Genomic DNA, 13,842 nt, shown 5'->3' with positions numbered 1-13,842 from the left:
TGTAAGTGTGCGTACGGTGTTTTGTTTTTATTTTTATTATCATCTTTCAACAAACTGACAGTTCGTTGTTCAAGATTTCTGCGCCACCAACAGCACAAGAGAAAACAAGCAATCTATATATGGGTTTCCTGCTTTAACCCGTACCAAACTAGCATTTGCTCCTGTCCGCCATGTTTGCAGACAGTCCTTAAAGTCCAAACAAAGTGAACCGCTTGCCAAACACCGCGAAGGTGAAGAGAAAATCTTAGGAAGCACCCGGAAACAACATGCAGATTCTAGCCCGAACACCTACGTCCGGTTCTTGCTAGGGTGCAGCGAGTGCAACCGTCGTCATTGACGCTGTTGTTTTTTTCTGTTTCGTCGCCATCGTAATCGTATGTTAATGAGTTTCTTCGTCTCTGGACCGTACAGCGTAGTGACTCGCCTGCTGCTGCTAGACAGGTGCGACAAATACTGACGGCTGTGTTACCCAATTCGATAAATAAGTGCTGGATTTGCTCAAGTCTGGAAAAATTAGTTAGCCGAATTGCCCGAATGTCAATCGGTTGTACCTAACTATGTGGTCGATCAGAACTCAAGAAGTCTAGAGGAGGAAACCATAGAAACCGAGAAGCGATCTCTAGTCCTTAGAGGACCGTAAATTTACGCTACATTACGCGCAACGACGATATCGTCTAGGTGTATCGGAGCTTTTACTAGAATAGCAAAAACAAATCATGAACGGTAGTAATAACCGCGGTGCTCATGGCAAGGACTCCACCAAGCGGTTCTCCATACATGACGCATTTGAGGAAGAAACGGATGAGGTAATAAAGGTGTACGGCTCGACCGTCATCAGCACACCTATGCGAGCCAAACCTCGATCCCCGGATGATGTGTCGATAAGAATACACGATCAAAGGTAAGACAAGCTATCCATACGCGCTTCCGCTTTCGCTTCCGTTTTCTTGTGGTGATTGGTAGTAGTAGTAGTTCTTAACCGTAAAGCGCTCGATGAAGCACACAAACAATTGACAACACGTCCGACAACAGTAGACTGGGTATATTAGAACTATGGTATTCTTTTTTTCTCCTTCTCTCTTTTTCTTCTAATTCTAATCCAATTCCTCGGCCCATAACAACACGCCCTCCCCGGGATTGTTCGGTAATGTTGTGTCCCTTCCTGTATCGGTAACCAACTAAATTGAATTCGATACCCGTACACATAACACTCGCGCACGAAACAAATGCAAATACGCTCGTCATTTGAACTAACATGCATCGTAGCAATAGCCGGAGTCTAAAATACACCGATGATACCACCTCCAGGGATAGCGACTCGTTAATACAGGAGTACGGTCATCTTTCGTCAAGCGAATCGTACACGTACTGCTGGCGTCATCCGAAGGTGCGGGAAAACTGGCGCACCGTTCTGGCGGCAATCGCACTCCTTCTCATCGGCACCGGTCTGATCGCGATGGGAGCGTACGCCCTGGTAGAACCGCACAATGGGTCGCAGGCGGCCGTCTTCTTCGTAGCCGGATTTATCTGCTTCGTTCCGGGCGCTTACCATGTCGTGTACATCTGGTTGGCGGCCCGAGGATACCGCGGATTCGACTTTTACCATCTTCCGCTGTTCACGTAAAAGCTAACGGCACGGAAAGACAACGACAACAGGCGTTTCTTCGTCAAACGCACGATCATCACCCTATGTGTAAGACGGTAAACTTATGCAGCATTATAGTAACATTGAAATCATGTTTGTGAATAATTATTTGATTAATAACATGATGCTTCCTGGCAGCTGAGGGACTTAGTTTTTCTTAAATAGCTTATGCACCAGGAAGTGTAGGGAAGCAGTAATAGCAGTACACCAGGAAGTATAGGGAAGCTCTACAGAAACTCGAAATTCTCTAACGATAGGGGATCGCTTTTTTATATCAATTGTTTAATCAACACATTCCTGAAAAAAACCGGCATAGAAATTGAACAAACATTTATGAGCTATCTTTTTACAATAGTATTACCCCTGAAAAAGTCCACCATACTGTAGGCCAGAATAGGAAGAGATTCTCACAACAAAGACTAGTTCTTATGACGTTTGGCTGATCGTTTCTTAAACCGAACAAGAGCAAAACTTATCATTGGAAATCAATCGTCAAGTTACTGTTGCGTGGATACACATTAACATGTTTTGATACGCGTAATGTTGTTGTTAGGACGAAAAGAAGCGAACCTTTCTCGCGTATCTTATATTTTCCTTGCTAATGATGAAGCTCTCCAATATGCGGCCCAAATGCGATTCTTCTAACCAAAATGCGTGCCATTGTATATCTATTTCTTTGGTCGGGAGTAGCAGATGTGTTTACAAGGATTAGTGTGAAAACAATCTCTACAGGGGTTGTAATAACTAGGACTTGGCTTACATGAATCGTGTATTTAAAATCGGCAGTTTGACGTGATATTATACAATACAAAAACTACACGCCCAACCGGTCAGTGGCGTGTCATTAATATATCCGTTAAAATTCTCCTTTGCAACGAGGAATTCTAGAATGTAGTGCAACCTACAGAAAAAAAACTCTACATACACTAGCTGGTAAAGTTTGTTTTCTTTCGTTCCACCAATCAAAATTGTTTCTTTTAAATTTTACAGGCTTTTTGGCTACACAGTTCAATCGTGTATAATAATGCATAACAATAATAATACACCCAAAACAAAAACATATAATAACAATTATATCCATCAACTATGTAATCACAAAGCGCAATTGGCTTTTATAGATCGCTTTATACTGTACACAGTTATAATTCCGACCGTGGATAAGGTCACATGAGCAGATGGATTGGCTATTATATTCAGAATGGGATAGTGATGCTGGTGCAGGTACCACTGGAACCAATTTTGCTATCACAATGATTTACTCTTGTTAGGCAAAAATTTAAAAACCAACACAAAAGAGCTCTCTTCATTGCCGGAAGCTTATAAAATGATAGATAACAAGTATCTTCCTGAGGGCGTTTTTACTGCACACAAACCGGTTAGTAAGTGATAGTGGTTTTCACTGATTCACGATCGAGCTAGCAGTTCAGAGTCCGCACGTGTAATTCATACGATCCCGTATACTAACGGTTTCGATAAATGAAAGCAATGGTGCACCTTATGAACACCTACTAGGTTAGCAGCGGTATTACGTCTAAAGGAAACGTGGTCACCGTAGGTGCCGTCACAGTAGGTACTCCACCGAGCAACAGGCAACCGTGTGACAATTAATTCGAACCCGTTAACTTCTTGTGATAAACTAGTGATACAGACTAGTGAAAATCAAAATCAAGATGGCCAAGCAAAAAGCGTAGCATACGAGCGAAATGAAAGCGGCAATGGGGCTTGTAGTAGTAGGAAAAAGTTTACTAACCAAGTTAGGGAATCATTTGTACGTAATTTTCAGCGGATCGGATCCGATCCGTTGATAGTGCACTCAACTTTTTTTCATTCAGCTCATTACAGTACATTATAAATAGTATTTATAAATCAAATAGTTATGCATTGCTAATCGCTCGTATATGTTTTGCGGGCATACTCATGTTTAACGATAAGCCACTATTCTCAACCCCTCATTTTTGGCGCATGGAGAGACGATCATAGAAGAACACATAAAAGATTGTACCATTTGTGGAAGTGGAACAAAATTTGCGATCGATTTGTGTAGGAGGGAGTTATATTAAATAATAAAAAAAAATACTTATACAGATCAAATTATTGACTGAGCTTTAACTATATGTTCCGATTCGTACGGAATTTTGAGCATGACGAGTACGCGAATTGATTTCGAAGGAGTAGGGTTCGGAACGGGCCAATGCACGTTGGTATGCACGATTTTGTATGTAAAATTAAGAAGCACTTCAAACTCCAATTAACTTTTGTACATCAATTGGAACTGAAGAAGCAATGTGGGCAACAATGGTAGGGATTAACGAATCTTATTCTAGGCCCAGGAAAATGAACTAACAGTCACTTCTAATGAGAAATTAATAGCAATCCTTACACGACACAACCATACGAAAAAATAAAACAAAAACATATGTAAAAAAATAAAAAGCTTTTCAATACTAATTATTATTTATTCGAAGTTTCAGACACATTTTATACATTTTAGTTGGCTTTTTATATGCTCTTTGATATTTTTAGTGTTACAAAAAAAACATCAGATATTTTAAACTTTTTATTTAGTATTCAAGAAAAAAAATGAAAAAAATCCTCGGCGCTATTGAAATTGACCAGTTTTTCATGAAAAGTTTCAGGAACGAAAGGCAAGATTCTGATGGCCCGGGAGCTTTCATGAGCACTTAATTTAGCGTGCATGTAATTAAGCAAAATGATTATTTCAAGCAATTATCTCGAGATTCTTCGCATGCAATCGTACCTAGGCTGACTTGATTTGCAGGCAGTTCGACTAATAGTTGCGGGTAAAAAAATAAGTTAAGCTATATTTGTACAGCAATTTGCACGCGGGTTTCCTAAGAGATTCTTTCTACTATTCTTCTCTTTGACGTACTAAGTCGTGCAAACGTATTTTGCCTGCAAACCGCAACGAAACCGTACGGTGGAAAATGGCAAATGGCGTCTTTTTGGAACACGTCCCTAGAAGAAAGAAAATGACCAGCAATGCTGATTTCCAGTTGCATGTAAAGGACCAACTGTGGTTGCGTGCCGTTTGACCATTGGCCACGCCATCAAAACTTCACTTCAGCCAGCCCTCCAACCAACAGATCCGATATCAAGTTCATGCATATTGAAATAGTATAGAAATTAATTCAACGCGCTTCGAGCCTGATACCGTGTCATTAATGAATTGAAATCCTGAGAAAAAATTGTACCATAGTGGTTCGTCGGCGAAGTGGCGTTTGCAGCCTTTTTATTGACCCAAGTACCAAGGTATTGAATCTCACATCTCGTACCCACTGAGACTCTTTTCGGTCATGACGCTGGCACTTTGCTGAACAGTGTGATGCTTTGTTTTGAAAACTTAATCTAATAAACCAACTTAACTAATCAAACTGTATCAAACAAAATAACATGCGTAGCAGGGTAGAATGTATTCTGGAACATCCTATACATTGGAATTACGAAATTTCGGTTCTACAAAGCAATAATAAAATACTATAAATCTTCTTCTTCTTCTTCTTGGCGTAACGACCTCTTGGTCATGCCTGCCCGTTAAGGGCTTACGAGACTTGTTTCCCTGTTGTACGTGGATAGTCAGTCCTCTCGTACAGGGGAGGGTCCGGTCACGGTTGGGATTCGAACCCACGCCGTCGAGGTGGTGAGCCCCGGCGCTCATGGGCCGATTTTCTAACCGGCGCTACCGCTCGGCTGTCGCGGACCCCCCTATAAAACTACTATAAATCAGAACATTTAAATAACTGTCTCCAACCACTATGAAACTATGATACTACCAGATCAGATCAAATTATAACAAACGAATTCAAATGACAAATAACTTCTACCGACAACAATTTTAACTGTCGACTAACCATAAAAAGATAAAACAAAACAAAACAAAATTGAAGAAGTGTTGTAAAATTATCGATTTCTCACTACTAGTGTTCTAGTAAAAAACTAGAATAATTAGAGCACTTGCAGGCTGGAAACGAAGTTTCATTCTTTCATTTCAACCATACTAGTGACATCCATTGATATTGGTTATGCTTACTATTTCAAAATTATTTTCACTGACGAAAACAATGCATGTGTTTATTTTAATTATCGAAATACTTTTTATTCGGTCCTAACCGTACGAGATCTGATGTATTGCATTTCTACGGCGATTTTTAGAATTCTGCTGTTGCTGTTGCTGCTTACCGGAAGAACTTTGCCGCACGTCGTACATGTTCTGGTGCTTGTTGATCGAGTTGCGCAGCTTCCCGTGCAACCACGCGGCAAATGCTTCCTCATTCGATTGTGCCTTCTGGCGTTGTTCGGCCGTGCGGCGTTGCTGTCGCTCTCGGACCCGTTGCCGTCTTGCCTCGAGCCGTCGCTTCTTTTCCTCCAGCTCCTCGCGCGACAACCCGTACTCGGATCGATACCCGTTGTAGTACGGCAGTTTTTCGCTGGTCGACTTCTTATGACGGCAACACTTGCGCCGACAGTTGGCCGACCGCTTCGCACGATGCGCCTCGATTGGACGTTCCGCGTCGGAGTCGTCCTGATCGTCGCCATCTTGGCCATGGTCTGCATCTTCGTCGTCGTTCGCCGTCCCAGTGGCACCATCTGGGCCGTCTGCCTCTCCGTGATCACCATCGTACTCATCATCGTCGTAGTTTGTTTCTTGTCGATCGTCCTTTCCATCGTCTCCATCGACGCCGTCTTCCCCCTGGGAGTCTCCCGAGCCAGACCGGGAGTCGGCCTCGCTGCGGTACGTCTTGAGCGGACTGCTGCTGATGTCTTCGCTGCTCTCCGGATGGTGGATCTCCGTGTCCACGCTCGACCCATCCGTTGGTTCTTCCTCTTCCTCGTCCACGATGTCCGCCTCACCATCCTCTTCTCGCACCAGTCGCTCCTCGTCATCTTCCTCCTCCTCTTCCGACACCACCGATTCTCTTTCGACACCAGTCTTATGTTTCTCCATCCTGTCTCCCGTGATCTCGTCCTCGTAGTCCCCTTCGAGCTGCTCGTCTTCGATCACTTCCTCCTCCTCCTCCTCGTCCTGCTCTTCATGAACGACATCTCCGCCCTGTCCACGGTCGTGCAGATGGAGCTCCTCGATGATAGTGTCCGCTCCGTCGACCCCATCCACATCACCAGCCTGGTGCACGTCGGCCACCGTTTCGATCGTGGCGTGCCTCCTACGCCCCTGGCCAGATCCACCCCCACCAGTGCCACCGTAACCGTCGTCCTCACTGCTGTAATCGTCCGGCTCGTAGTCGACTAGCTGCTCGCGGAAGGTAACACGCCGTTCTCCGTTCGCGTGGTGTCGCGGGGACGGTGGCGTCGGTATCGCGAATGACTCCTGATTGGCTTGGATAATTTTTTCCTTGATGTTGTATTCGTTCGCTGGTCGAAGAACTGCACGCGTGATGGAGAATAGGAAAGAGTTTTTAAAAGTTGGTTCGAAAATTTACCGTAAATTGTTCATTGTCGTACTCATGACTACTGAACTCTCCCTGGTCACATTGCATGTCAGTATCGGATGCAAGGCTCTTCAAGGACCTTCAAGAGCCTATAAAACCAAAAAACGTATGTCGCGACTAACTACGTATTGATTGGTTCTGCGTCGAACGACAATATAAATTGGCCTGCTTCCAGTTCTGTGAGATTTTTGTGTACATTATTTTGTTACGTTAGTAAAGGATTTGAACTGACAATAATTTTAAAAAAATCATATACATATTTCTTTATATTTTAATATGTCATGCCATATGTGGGCAATAAATTGATTCAATACGTCAAAGCCTTATACAATCATTTGTAATATTTTTTAAATATTTAAATCACTCACAAAAATTTTGTTTGAAAAATTGTAAAATATCTTGTTTTTAATTGCTGTTTCCACGTCGTCATTGACTCTTTGGATTTTTGTTTTAAATTTCTAATCACAAACAATTGGCCAACAAGATATTCGAGAATAAGGTTTTTTGATTTTTTTTTTTTCATAATAAATTACACATGTGCCAATGCCAACATCCATTTCGAACACAGTAGTTCCCCTATTAACCTGTGCCTTTGTCTTACTCTTTGAACGTTTTTCATAATTTTAACTAATTGTCCTTTATTTGAAATATGACCTTTGTTACCAAGAGAAAACATATAGAAATGACCTTTGTTACCAAGAGAATATGCTAAATATACTTTTTTATAAACGTCTTCTGTAACACTTTAAAACAATTCAATTCACTCTGTAGCAATGTTCGGATTCTTTCCGGCTAAGAACGCGCGTGTGGCTAGTGCTAAGTTACACTTTATTTTACTAAACTGTAAGATGAAGTGGGCTTGAAAAAAAAGGAAAAATGACAACACTTACAATATCCTTCATAGTCATCCTCATCGTCCTCGATCATGGTCCAAATTCCTAATGCATCCGATCGTTCTTGTTTTTCTTCACAACACCAAACTTGTTTAAACAAGAAGGAACAAAAAGTTTACACAACACTTCCGCATCTATTCCAAATAGGAAACTCAATTGCTGTTCGAGAAATGAGTGTTAAACCAACGTCACGTGTCCTGTGGCATTGTTGATCACTCCATTTATTCCACTGATTTTCTCATAAAAAAATATAAAAAAAACTAAGAAAAAAGTCTCTTCACGACGGTTGTTCGAATTTTACGCGCAAACACTTTCTTCGACGGCTGCAGTAAACTAAACAACTTTCCCTGTCGACGGCGGGTCGACAACTGAATGGCCACGAAGGACTTGCCGATGCATGGCCTGGGTTTGGTTAGTCCCGGTAAATACGACTAAGTAACGACAGTCCGCGGCCGTTGGTTCACCCGGTCACCAACAAGCTTCAAAGATCGGTCACCGTTCGGAGTCCTTTGCTAAACGTTCTTAGCCAATCCTGCCGAGCAAGGACTCGGAAAATCTCTTTCTCTCTCTCTCTGTTTCAATTTCTTCGATAGAGTTCGTATAAGAACCTGAATTAATATAATTGATACTTATTGTTTGAAAAATTCTACTTATTGTAACTTCGAAATGGGTAATAGCGAACAGTTTATTTGTTAATAAATACAAATAAAGAATAATAGGTGAAAATGTGCTTTAGCTTTGAGCAATCACCTTCAAGGGTTTAGCGTCTAGCGACAATACGCAAAACTTAACAAGTACCAACAAAACTCATACGAGCCTTCGCACCGGAGACTATCGATCAAGCGGAAATAGCAGATTCGATTGCAATATTTCCAGCCGGTACTTTTTCAGCTGAGGAAAATCGAGGGAAAAAAGGTTCATTGGCGTGGCTCGTTGCTATGTGAGGGAGACATAACCCAAATAGAAAAGAAATATACAATGGAAACAGACAAACCACGCGTAAAGACAGTCCCTCCGAACAGTCTGGACGGTCAACTCCAGGCCGGTGCGGTCCTCAATGCAGAAAATGGATTGATTTATGCGTTCGCTTACAAGGATTGTGGTTTCGGCCACAGCTGGCTCGTTTAGGAAAGTAATCACCGAACGACAAACAGGGCTTTTGGGAGGCTCGCCAATGCGGTTCGGAAAAAGGACTGTCAATGGGATAGATCTTGGAACTGTCGCGTGATTTTGAACAATTATCCATCGAGGAATGTACTAGCGCTGTGGTGTTGTTTGATTTTCCACATAAATGCCGTAACAATATTTTATGTTTTGTTATTAACATTTATGGCATTCGAACAACTACACAAATTGTCCGAAGCATATAAACTGACAAATTAAACTGTCACATTTAGTTTTGAAAATCCCGAAGCTGGGAATCCAACGAACCGTCGGTTCAAAATTGCTAATGTATCATACCCAGAACTATTTATAAAAAGTAGGAACTATAAAAATCTAAACTTAAGTTATGAATACGAAAACCTGCCAAGGGTGACGACTGTGAAACATTCAACTGAAAGTTAATTTGTGTAGAAAGCGAAATTTGAAAAGCGTAATGGACTAGTTTTAATCTTTTACAGCGTAATGTTTAGCAATACTTTCTGCTGGTGGAAACTTAAAACAAAAATAATTCAAACTGAAAAAGCTGAAAAAAGTATCTCACGCTATGTTATATTATGCAAGCTTAACACCATATATTTGCAGACAGTATTCAAGGAATACCATGTAAGTCATTATTTTAAACGATAATCAAACATAAAATTACTATTATATAACATTTAAACAGAATCGCATAAATGGTCATGAGGACATCAAAACCGTTATCTTAAAAAAAAAAAAGAAAAACCCATTGGCAATGTCACATGAGGGATCTTAATAGTAAACTCGCACATAATTATATGATGAAGATATGCAAATAGTTTCGCACCGTATCCTTCCTGCCCCATTAAATTATATAAAGCTACAAGATTATCAAACAAACAACCCGCCGGAAGGCCCACATTTATCCACCCCGCATTTGGCGGCATCACTGAAGGTTACTAAGTTAATAAAGCTTCTCTTATCGTGCCCAATAGATCGTGAAATTAAAAGAAATGTTATGCCTCACAGTACTGTGCCTTCTGGTGGAATTCCTTTAATGCTTCCTTCGGCGTTCACTCCAAGGGATACAAGCAATGCATACGGGAACCGTTGGTATGTCCAGCATTGGCTGGGCCACGTGCTACCAGGCGAACGCTACCACCAAATAGTTGGCACATGTCACGGCACTCGGGCAAGTCGGTCCGAAGCTATCAATCTTGATAATATACTCCCGGTGGCACACGTCCCAACGAATCGAGCCGAAAACAGAGAAACTCCCGTAAGAAACTCGGTGGGAAAATTCCTCCTGCTCGACGAGAGTGTTGGAGACCCCATAATTAATTCGTTCCACCCACCGGGCAAACATTTTTTTCCAAGCGTCGAGAGGTGCACGTTATGGAGTAGCAAATGTGAACCAAAAGTAAGAGTTCTCGACTTGGCACGTTCCGGCCATCGTTGGAAGCTTGTTGACGTTGAAATATTAACCGCCGTCCTCTGGTAGTGTGCTAGATGTGCCAACTCAGAATTGAGGCCTAACAGTCCCACAAACTTTTTAGTATTTTTTCTTCCATTTCACGTTCGAATGAGCGAACATACATTCACGGAAAATAGTGAGCACTTATGAAAAAATACGTGTTTAACTTTTAACGTTTTTAATTTTAAAGTACTTGTTTTGAATAAATGGTTTTCTCATAAAATAGCAGTCGATTTTCCCGTTTACTTAAACAGTTACTAAATATTACAGTTACAGTTACAGTTTACTAAATAATTTGTAATTGTTTTTTGAACAATTGCTTTTAAACGATTTTTAATTTTCTTATTTCATACTCACTTTTTCATAGATTTAAAATGATATGCTGTAGATGAAACAATTTTGTTTCGTTTTTGTAACTTTTGAAAATGGTTGAAAGTAGTTTTATTCAAAACTTGACCCGAATGTCCGCAGCAGTTGTATGTGAATGTATGAAGATGTGTCAAAGAATTTCTGCAAAGTAATAATAATTGGACCACTGAGGTATGCAAATAATCAACATTTTCTGAACAAAAACTTCGTTGTACCGAGATGAACTTTCTATACTTTCTTGTAATTGTACACCACAAAAAATCCACACTTACAGTTGTGTGAAAAGATTTTTAATAGCAGAAATTACGGAACCCTTGGCAGTATGAGCCTGCGGATAAAACGAAGAATGAATTGGAAAAGTCAGAACTATGTACCTACAAACCCAAACACTGTCACGGACTGTCGTACGAGTTGGCAAATAATTACCATAAAACAGTGATAAATATCACCCCTCCTTCGTTAAAGAAGAACCTCCCTCACTATCGAACGCATCCTAAACAGAGGGCCCCAAAATGGATTTTGCCTGAGTTCACCGCGAGGAGCTTGCGTTTAAATGCACACGGAAAATGGTAACGTTTCCCGGAGGAAAACAAATGTCGACGTTGCCGTTGTCGCATGAAGTTAAATCGTAACGGACATACCGCAGCCGGAGGAGTCCCACAGAGTACCACCTTAATTCTATCGATTTATTGCGCGCCCCCGTAGGCTTCGACGCCGGTGGCTGGTAAATGGTAACGGTTCCCTGCATAAATCTCTCGGAGACCGCCTAGTACGTACTTTTGCCATGGCAAACTGCGTGGGGAGGTCAACGACCTGTTTTCCTTTTGTCTTCTTTCCGTCACTAGTTTTGTTGTTTACTGTTTTAGTGGTCTTTCTGAAGGGCACGAGCTCAATCAATCGACAACTGCTGAAATCTTTGCATGTCAGAACAGAAACAGTTCAATTATTAACAGTTATTATTCCACCCGTCGGCAGGAAAAGCTAACGTTTCTGGACGCGAAGTGGTCGGTCGAGGAAAATAATGACCTTCTTAACTCCACTAGCCACTCTGCGCTGATTAAATCGTAAAGTAATTTTATGCCCTTCACGGTTCCACCGTAGCATGGGCTGATGGCTGGGCTTTGCGATTGATGACGCTGATGCTGCCGCGACCTGGAGCACACAACTGTGTGTTCATGGCGATTTAGGATTGAGAACGTCACGCTAACAAAATCAATTCGATAATTTCAGGATAATAGATGGTGAGAAAGTAAATGATCGTTGTAAGGTACATAAAGCCGGAGAAATGATGAAAGATACAGCAGTGTTGGCAACCCATTACGTATAGTTTCTCAATTTCCAACATCTAACGAATGTGCCGGATATAAACTAAACGAACAGCACTAAGAAGTATGTTCTTTACTATAGAGCACTTTTTGTACTCTACCGGTATTTATCGGCCTCTTCTTTCATTTATTTCATTTTTTTCGATATTTTCATACACTCTGCATTGTTACCATTTGTTGGTTCATATTTTTCACAACATTCCAAGCATCCCACTCAAATATGCTGCACTACTCATGATGGTGGAGAGACCCGCATGCACACCCCTCTTTTTACAGAAACTAATACAGAACTACACCCCTGCTACTAGTCTCTGGCCTAATCTTCCCATTCCGTGTCCCGAAACACAAGACGATATTAACCCTTGCTAGCTGTTCGTGCTCGTACATCGGATCTGCGCGGCTCTAGCAGTTTAGATGTGTTTTCGTTCCTGCCTTTGTTTTATTCTTAACAATATTTTGTCTCATCCTGTGCTTCGTTTCATTTTATATCATCTACTGTTTTCCTCAGCAAAGCAAGCCTTTGGCTACTTGATCGCCTTTTGCCTGACAATGCTCTTTATCAAGTTCCGGTTCCGGAGTTTTAAAGCTTCTGATTGTTCTCAGTGCTTCCATTTACCTTTCGGTTCGCCCCAATCCCTCTCGTGTGGCCGATAATTTGTGGATGCTTTGGGGCAATACACACGTACAAATATTCGTAACCGACACCCCCGCCGTTGCGCGGGAATGCAGACTCGAGCCACTCGGTGATGTGTTATTTTATATAAAAAATAAAATCAAACACTGTTTGCTGCGTTTACGTGGTTTAAGTATCGACACTGGAGTATTTGTCATAATTTGTCTAGCATAATCGTTTTTAATTTTTTCACGCTGTTTTCTTTTCTAATATTAATTTTTCTTGCTTCATCTTCTCACACCACCACCCGTACCCCGGCTCGACCTCGTACGTTGCATTTATTCTTTTATTTTTTGTCACCTCGTTTGTTCAACAACAAACAACACATTGCACCGAGCGCATGTTTGGACTACGATTCGCTTCTTAGAACCACTACAATTATGTACTCCGCTGCTACTTTGTTTACTTGAGTTACTATGTTTGCATTTAAGTGGTTTAATCATCTTCAGCTTTCTTTTTCGATACCGATACAAGCGCTAGAGTACCTGCTGGGAGTTTTTTTATGAACCTGAATGAATTGCGCGTCTTAAGAACCAATTCATTTCATAAGGAAAAGCGACTGCCGTCCAAATTAGGCCTCGGAATATGAATTCCGAAAAACCAGAGGAACATTATTTTATTCATAAAAGATTACTAAATAGGTACGCGCAAAATTCCTGAATGCTACAGAATCAATTACACCCAGACACAGGCAATAAAACAAGCGAACTGAACGGTTATTATTGATCCAATTTTGCCGATTTGTATGATTTATACTTTATTTTGGCAAGGTAAAATGTGGATTGACCTAACGAGGCGTCTATGACGCAGCCCTTTTTCACGACTTCACTTCCAAATTATGGTAATGATACTGCCTGTTTTTTCGATTTAACCCTC

General features: G+C 41.3%; 2 protein-coding genes across 5 annotated transcripts; one reads left to right on the top strand and one right to left on the bottom strand.

Annotated features, from left to right (window-relative positions):
• Positions 1–198: 198 nt before the first annotated feature.
• LOC131267253 (transmembrane protein 134) lies at positions 199–4,058 on the top strand. 4 transcript variants are annotated; one of them, XM_058270080.1, is made up of 2 exons: positions 199–901; positions 1,315–4,058. In XM_058270080.1, exons 1-2 carry the CDS (start codon positions 717–719, stop codon positions 1,622–1,624), a joined length of 495 nt encoding a protein of 164 aa, XP_058126063.1. In that variant the 5' UTR covers positions 199–716; the 3' UTR covers positions 1,625–4,058. The 4 variants fall into 4 exon arrangements, with proteins under 4 accessions (XP_058126063.1, XP_058126062.1, XP_058126061.1 ...); XM_058270079.1 differs by having other exon boundaries at positions 1,309–4,058; XM_058270078.1 differs by having other exon boundaries at positions 1,273–4,058.
• Positions 4,059–5,751: 1,693 nt separating this feature from the next.
• LOC131265571 (high mobility group nucleosome-binding domain-containing protein 5) lies at positions 5,752–8,037 on the bottom strand. The gene is made up of 2 exons (XM_058267857.1): positions 8,001–8,037; positions 5,752–7,045 (listed from the first exon to the last, which is right to left on the bottom strand). Exons 1-2 carry the CDS (start codon positions 8,035–8,037, stop codon positions 5,769–5,771), a joined length of 1,314 nt encoding a protein of 437 aa, XP_058123840.1. The 3' UTR covers positions 5,752–5,768.
• Positions 8,038–13,842: the final 5,805 nt, after the last annotated feature.

The sequence above is a fragment of the Anopheles coustani genome, chromosome 2 (assembly GCF_943734705.1).
Source record: "Anopheles coustani chromosome 2, idAnoCousDA_361_x.2, whole genome shotgun sequence".
Taxonomy (NCBI): domain Eukaryota; kingdom Metazoa; phylum Arthropoda; class Insecta; order Diptera; family Culicidae; genus Anopheles; species Anopheles coustani.
Note: the sequence above shows the minus strand (reverse complement) of the source record. Positions and strands in the feature narration are given on the sequence as shown.

Bases quoted from the DNA above. Each gene is read 5' to 3' on its own strand.
- LOC131267253 (XM_058270077.1), top strand. From the start codon at position 717: ATGAACGGTAGTAATAACCGCGGTGCTCATGGCAAGGACTCCACCAAG. The intron at 902-1,266 runs GTAAGACAAGCT...CATGCATCGTAG, and splicing joins ATAAGAATACACGATCAAAG to CAATAGCCGGAGTCTAAAAT.
- LOC131265571 (XM_058267857.1), bottom strand. From the start codon at position 8,037: ATGATCGAGGACGATGAGGATGACTATGAAGGATATT. The intron at 7,046-8,000 runs GTAAGTGTTGTC...TCACGCGTGCAG, and splicing joins GGATGACTATGAAGGATATT to TTCTTCGACCAGCGAACGAA.